General features: G+C 34.0%; 1 protein-coding gene across 1 annotated transcript in view; it reads left to right on the top strand.

Annotated features, from left to right (window-relative positions):
• LOC110031111 (protein disulfide isomerase-like 2-2) overlaps positions 1-2339 on the top strand; it is a 19580-nt gene extending 17241 nt beyond the window's left edge. The window contains exons 8-11 of the mRNA XM_020734160.1: positions 467-627; positions 709-833; positions 1661-1760; positions 2042-2339. Coding sequence (XP_020589819.1) covers positions 467-627; positions 709-833; positions 1661-1760; positions 2042-2110 — 455 coding nt within the window. The 3' untranslated portion in view covers positions 2111-2339. The remainder of the gene's footprint in view (positions 1-466; positions 628-708; positions 834-1660; positions 1761-2041) is intronic.
• Positions 2340-8031: the final 5692 nt, after the last annotated feature.

The raw sequence follows: 8031 nt of genomic DNA on the forward strand, positions 1-8031 counted from the left end.
TATTTCTGCATTTGTTTTAGTGATCTTTTTGGTTTTTTTTTTTTTTTTTTTTTTTTTTTGCTTTCTTTTTAAAAATATATTTGTTTAACGTATTACTTTAAGTTTTTTTTTATGTTTTAAAAAACAAATTAATTTATTTTGAAAAACACTCAAAACACATAAAAATTATTTTTAGTGTCATATAAAATAAGTAATCATGTTATTACATATCAAATATATTTCATTTTTAGTAACATTGTAAATAAAATAAAACAAAAATAAAAATAAAAGTGATCTCTAGCACCTCTACCATTTCTAAGATTTTTATGGAATCACTTGAACATGTTAAAGGTTCGGAGTCTCTGGTTATCCTACCCTGAAGTTCTTCCCCAAGACAAACAAAGCCGGCGAAGACTACGATAAAATAAAAGTGATCTCTAGCACCTCTACCATTTCTAAGATTTTTATGGAATCACTCGAACATGTTAAAGGTTCGGAGTCACTGGTTATCCTACCCTGAAGTTCTTCCCCAAGACGAATAAAGCTGGCGAAGACTACAACGGTGGCCGCGACTTGGAAGCCTTCATTACTTTCATAAATGAGAGGTCCGGCACGAGCCGTGACTCGTCGGGACAACTAACTTCTCAGGTCAGTAAGCCTATAAACTTCATTCCCGTTGTCGAAGACTACAAATTATTTCATAGCTTTTCATTCCTCCCCTTGCTTCAGGCTGGTATTGTGGCAACTTTAGATTCTCTGGTGAAGGAATTCATCAGTGTTGCCGACGATGAGCGGAAGACGGTGCTTTCGAAGATTGAAGAGGAAGTTGTGAAATTGGAAGGATCTTCTGCAAGGTAATTATTCTCCTTTTGGATTTACTATTTATATTATCGAGCTGAATATGAGCTATTTACAAATATGAAGTTTATTCTAAAGTTGTCCGACATATATAATTATATTTAAATGCCAAAATAGTCCATTGATTATTTATTGGAGGTTTTTTTAGTCCTAGAGTTTATAAAAATCCCAAATTAGTCCCCACACTCTTTTTAATATGGCCTAGATATTTGCTCCTATTAAAAGGGGTTTGTGGACTAAAGTGACATTTCTATAAAGTTTGGAATTAAAACGGTCACCTACACAGAGTCATTCATCATTTTGATATTATTTTAAGCTATATAATATACATTTTCATTAGATACAAAAATATTAAGGAAGATTTACATACATACCACTCAATTTATTCGTCTTTACAAACCTGACACCTGAACTTAAATTTTATGCATACTTTATTACCTATGCATGAAAAGGTGCATTTCACTTTTTCTTAAAGTGAAAATAGTGGTATTTTTATGTAATATGAAAGATTTGAGTGGTATAAATGTAAATATTAAAGTTTGGCTGTTAGATATGTAAATACATAAATACCCCCAATATTAAGATGCATATAATATACGTGCACATTCAGGTATATTTAGATTGATATTTTTATGTATTTATAAACATAATCAAATTATTTTTGAAACTTGCTGAACGTACTGTATTTTTTGTTTTGTTCATTAAATATACGAACTTATAAAGCACGAATGAGATTTTTTTTTTTTTTTTTCTTTTGCAATCATACCCCTTACTTTCCATCTAATTATTTGAACTGATAAAAATTCTAATGTTTACTTCTCAGGTACGGAAAGGTCTACGTGAAGGCAGCTCGGAATTACATCGACAAAGGTTCGGATTATGCTAAGAAGGAAACTGAGCGGCTCCAACGCCTGTTGGAGAAGGTATATATTTAACTTGGCACTATAATAATAATAATAATAATAATAATAATAATAATAATAATAATAATAAAGGTTTACATACATGCCACTCAATTTCTATGTATTTACATATCTAACACCTAAACTTCAACTTTTACATATATGCCACCCTATCCCTTAAATACATAGTAATTGTGTGTTATGCATGTAAATGCCCATAAATAATAATAAAAAAGAAAAACATAAATTATTTATGATTTTTTTTTTAATTGATATATAAATTTTATTTTTGTTTGTGACAGTCTATTAGTCCTGCGAAGGGGGATGAGTTCATCATCAAGAAGAACATTCTTTCAACTTTTGCTGCATGAGTCTGAGCACAGGGATTGTGGAGTTTTTTTCCTTTTGTAATAACTTAATATAAGGATTTTAAATTTTAGCTGAGCTTATATCCTTCCTTTTTTTCCCTCTTAAATTTTTAATTTTTTTTTTTAAAATAATTTTCTCCTCTTAGGATGCTTCCCGGGATCTTTACTTGTTCTTATGACCATATGATGCAGATGGGGACGAATTCGGTAACATCATATTCTTTTTTGCTTACATTTTCTTTGCATTAGAATCATTTATCTTTTGATAGGATTTTAAATGTAATGCTTTTGATGTGAAAATTTTGTTTTTTTTTTGGGAAATTTACATACATACCACACAATTTCAATGTATTTACATGCATAACACTCAAATTTTTAATGTCATATCAAGAATATCAATAGTGAACATTTGGGTGCTATGCATTGTGTTATGTATGTAAATGCCTTCTTATATAATCAATTATGATAATAAATATTAAAATAACTGAAAAAAGTATATTAGATATGATTTTAAATGAAAGTAACGTGATGGGTTTGTTTTAATAAAAGTTAGAAATTTTTTTATTTTTTTTTAATTGTTTATTTACACCCATAGCACACAATGCTTTTGTATTTTACATCTCACACTTAAGCTTTCATATTTATACACATAGGAATTATGTATTTAATAGCATATAGAAATAGTACTATTATCATTTTTTTTTAAAGTAAAATTCATCTTTTCATGAATCAGTTTAAGCACTGATGGAAGTTTAGGTGCAAATATGTGAATGCATGAGAATTATGTTGAATTATGTGCTGTGTATGTAAATTTTTCAAATGCTAATTATATAATTAATTGTATTTTATCTATAATCAAAGATTAAATTACGGTAATTGAGAGGGTATGGATCTATTTATTTTTTGCTACATTTTAGTTTATGTAAATTTTTCAAATGCTAATTATATAATTAATTATATTTAATCTATAATCAAAGATTAAATTACGGTGATTGAGAGGGTATGGATCTATTTATTTTTTGCTTCATTTTAGTGATCTAAATGAAACTTTAAGCTGCTGCTTGAGCCAATGAAAGAGCCAATCATGTTTGATCACAGTAGCTATTTTTAACATTAAAATAAGACAAGCTCTGAGAAGATATATGTATATAATTTTTTTTTTGGCAAAATCTATTTTGCTGGCATTTGCTTGCACATGGTGTGCATTTGTGGTATCACCACACACACACATACTACTATATGTGCGGGGCTTTATACTTGCATATCCTTAGCGAGTAATGGCTAGCCTGGCGGTGTGTAAATCTCCTAAATGGAAACTACGCTTCCTCACTCCTTATGGCATCACACATGAACGTGATAAGTGTTTCATATTGTGTGCTCAATTTGGGTCACACTCTAAAGCGACCAAACTCATTGAGTGCCCAACTCTTTTAAAATCCTTTTGGGTGATGTGCATTAGGCCCCTTGGATCTTTAGGATGGGGTCGATGTCGATGACCTCCTCAAAGTCATACGGTAGCCTTCACCTTTGCAATGCACGTGCACTTAGATTTTGTGACTAGGAACTATGAGGTAGATGTTGTACTAGGCTAAGATTAGGATGCGTAGGTAGTCTTTTTAATGTGATGGCTATTATTCTCTATTATTTTGTCGTCTAGCCAGACATCCTTTGCTGATTATTTTGTGTTTTTACTTGGTATGGGATGTGCGCACTAGTATATTAGAAGTAGTTTTTTATACAGGGAGTCATGCCTAAAAGTAAATAAAAAAGGGAGAAAAAAGTAATGATTTAAAAGTTAACACTTTTTGCAGGTGCTGCTAAGCTCCCCTCCTATTAGGCATGGCTTATTATGCGTTGCATGAATATAACCCATGCTAGCTCTTCTGTAGTTGAAGTCTTTTTTGGACATTTCTATGTATTTGTTTAGAGTCCTTAAGGAGTATATATCAAAAATAAGGTACGAGCACATTTTTTAGGGGCTTGACGTATCGAACCCACGTGACGAGGATCAGAAGCAATTGTTTGTGTCTCGTACCTTAAGTCTGAATTTTCTACTTGTATAAAATTAGGATCGGATATCTGTATGTGAAATCCGATCACATTTTCAGGTTTCTAGGACATGTTGTCGACTCAGCGACACTCGACATTTTATATATTCATTTGGCTTGATTCATTTTGCACAATGTGCTTGCCATTTACTCTTTCTTGAAATTGGCTTTTCTAGGCTCCTACAAAAATGCAATCTAGGCTTTTTAAGGAACCAAAATATCTTTTTTAAAATCCTAATAATAAGAAAGTTAAGATAAATCAAAATTTAGGATTAAAATATCCCAATTTTAAAATAAGTATTACTTTCTGCTTTACTTTTTCTACGTGGTCTTCAGGTCGGTTTTAAAATGGGTTACATTACATAGCTATATCTCAAGTAATCCCTAATAAGGCGTCCACATTTAAATCTAATTGCAAACAATTATATCATTTTGCATGTCCTGAGGATCAGCCCCCGTGCTCCTTCAATCGACTGACCCAACATAGATTTCTATTTAGGTGGTTGTATAACACAACTAGAGCATTAGAGGCTCCTTTAACCTAGGCAGTGGTACAAGTCCTTTATGAGAGCACTTTAGTTTTGTAGCTGAACCTCTCTTTCCTCTTCCATTCCAGCGGTAACTTTGTCATTTAATTGACGAGTATAAGTCTCATCTTCACTTATTCAACCTCTTAGTGGGTCATAGGGAATTAGAGAATTTTTTCCTCTGATCATAGGGTTACCAAGATTCCATTGGACGACATAATTTTTGGATTGCTGCAAGGGGTCCCTGGTCAGGTTGGGTCAACTACCTTCATGACAAGATAGTTTTGTAGTTAGACCTCTCTTTCCTTTTCCATTTCAGCGGTATCTTCATCATTTAATTAACGAGTATAAGCCTCATTTTCATTTATTCAGCCTCTGACCGGGTCATAGGGACCTTAGAGCTACCAAGATTCCCTTGGACGACATAATTTTTGAATTACTGACAAGTTGTCCCTGGTCAGGTTGGGTTGACTACCTTCACAACTAGTTAGACTTAGGGTTTTCATAGCTTGGGATGAAGGACCCATGGTATCCGGACTTGCTACCTCTACTAATTTAGGGATTCCTCTCCTTTCTGTTGACATCTCATTTAAGCCATGTCACTCCTTTGAAATTTCATCGAGGCCATCTCGTGTTGAAATTTATCGAGGTCATCTTGTGGGCCCCGTTTGCCAATAGGCTCTGGCCCGTAGTGAATATGATGATTCACCCTCTACCTTATGACCTAGTATGGCTTTGGTGCGTTGGGATTCTCCCACTTGAGATAACCACAAAAATCCTTTGATTTCTCAATTAACTGAATATCATAAATAATGTAAGCAAGACTCTTCTTAACGAGAGTATTTTTGGGTATCCTCTAATATGTAATTAATCAAAGGGATATGTTCTTTTGGGAGTACAATTAAACCCAATACAAGCACAGAAACTTGACTCTCTGGTTACATGGGTGGCTTATGTAGAGATTCTTTTTGCAGATACGTGTTTCGAGGTGTTTCTATCTGATCTTGTTTGGACGTACACTTTTGATCTATCACACAAGAATTTTTTCTATATAAGCTGTCCTTTTTTCTTTTTAAAATTTGTTTGTCTAACTTTTGTTGTATATCCTATTTTTTCGATCCCTCTCCTCTTCTAATCTTTTCTATGATCCAATCGGGAGATGTACTTAGAGAAGGGAATTATATGACGATAAGACAAGATGGCGACTCTGAGTCTTTTTTTAAAAAGGATAAAAATAACAGGCTCATTCGAGTAAATTTATACAAGTGCTTTCCTCGGGGACCACAAAATCCTTGAGCATTCTAGCTCAAATCAGTTCTTCGATCAGGCTCTGAAGGTGTCTACATTCCTCCATGCCCCGATCATAGTCTTTATGATACTTACAAAAATTGTTGGTATTCAGCTTCAGTTCTCATTGGTAGAGCCTTCTTGAAGTGTTCCTTGTCCTGAATAGCTTTTACCAACTCTACCATTGAAACCACTAATTGAGTGGGTTTTGGTTGTCCTCGATCGTTAGTCGATCAGTCGTTTGATCGATATTGTCATTGTGAATTTTGGTCAGCCTCTCTATCACCACGAGACGACTGACCTCTTTCCCGTCTTGGGCAAGAGTCATCCTCCTCCCTCCATCTGTCATCTCGCGAGCCTTTTTTGTCTAAGTAGCGGTCATATTTTTTTGCCTTTTGAAATAGACTTGTCAACATGTTTCTCAGCCACAATATGATTGTTGGCCAACTCCGTAAGTTTAACCAATGTATCAGGTTTTCATAAACCCAAAAAGTGTTTAAATTGGGCGCTCCTCAACCCTTGTGCTTGAGCGGCCTTTACTATCGCGGGCTTCTGGTTCTGCACATCCAGCTTCTTTTTCTAGAACCATGCAACGTATGCTCGAAGGCTCTCATTCAACCTTTGTTTGACATGTCATAAAGCTTGTAAATCCTTACAGGGCTTTTGGGTGCTAGCAAACTACGCCGTGAATAGCTTCTTGAACTCTCCGAAATAATAATTTCGATCAGGACTCCATTGAATCGCCTGAGGGGTGAATTTCACAGCATGGTATAGAAAAATCGACACTTCAAGCGCCAGAAAATTTGAGAAGGAATATAACCGACTCAAAGGATGTAATGTGATCGTTTAGATCGCTGCAACCCTTATAAAGCTTCAAAGATGAAACCTTTCATTCTCTGGGGGTTTGCATCTACAATTTGTTGGGATAATTCATTCTCTAGTTGTAGGTAGACTTCCATTCGTTTCGCTTCGCTTGCAGACTGTTCCTTGGCATGGATCCATCACTGTCTTGTTATCGAGACTCCTCAATTTGTTCGGATCCCTGAGCCATCTGATGGTCTTAGAGCTCATGTGCTTGAGGATTCAGCGCTAGAAGAGCTTGTGTTCTACCGTCAAGCACAAAGCGGGTCAGTTCCACCATCTGCCCCGTTGTTCGGCCATGGAGTTTCTAAATTCGTTGTTGCACGAATTCTGGAACGAAATCCATACTCAAACCATAGTTTAGAATTAAGCATCCGAAACATTTATATTTTTTTCTCAAATTGTCAATCAAGTATTAAAATTCATAATAAAAGTTTAACCCATATTTTTACATTTTTATTAATTCCCCAATGATTTAATCATGACATACACGGTTACATGAATTTGGCACTTAAAAAAAAAAAGTCACCGTTTTGTAAATATTAATGTTTCATGTGCTTTATATACAATTATCCATAATTTTAATACGCCATCAATAAAATCTGAACGCATATCTTTCACTTTTATCAAATAAATGATTTGATCATCGCATAGAATTCCATGGAGCTGACGGTGCAAAAAAAATGGCCCGGATGATCATTTTGCAAATAACAATATTCCAGGTGCTATGTACATAATTATCCCTATTTTTAATACGCCATAAGAACATGACACTTTTGATGGTCAAGAAAAAGAAATAAAGATAAATATTCAAGAACTGAAGGTATCCCGAATAAATAAATTTGCAAAATTTACACCGCAAGAAACTCTACATTAATATAAAGAGCAATTACATGCCACCCAAAACTTGCTTTTTACAAATCAACCACTCTCTTCCATCCATTTTTCAAATTCTCACTCAAATATCAAAATTCACGATAAAACCCCAACCCAGATTCATCATTTTTACCAAATTATCAATAGTTTGATCGCGGCGACACGTATAAATACATTGATGCGATGTTTTAAAAAAAAAAAAAAAAAAAAAACCACTAGGATGGTTAATTTGTAAATATCAATGTTTCTGTTGGCCCCTATGTAATTATCCCTAAAACAAATTAGCCAGTAAACTTACATTTTCACATATATACCATCATGCCTA

The sequence above is a fragment of the Phalaenopsis equestris genome, unplaced genomic scaffold (genome assembly GCF_001263595.1).
Source record: "Phalaenopsis equestris unplaced genomic scaffold, ASM126359v1 Scaffold000768, whole genome shotgun sequence".
Classification (NCBI taxonomy): domain Eukaryota; kingdom Viridiplantae; phylum Streptophyta; class Magnoliopsida; order Asparagales; family Orchidaceae; genus Phalaenopsis; species Phalaenopsis equestris.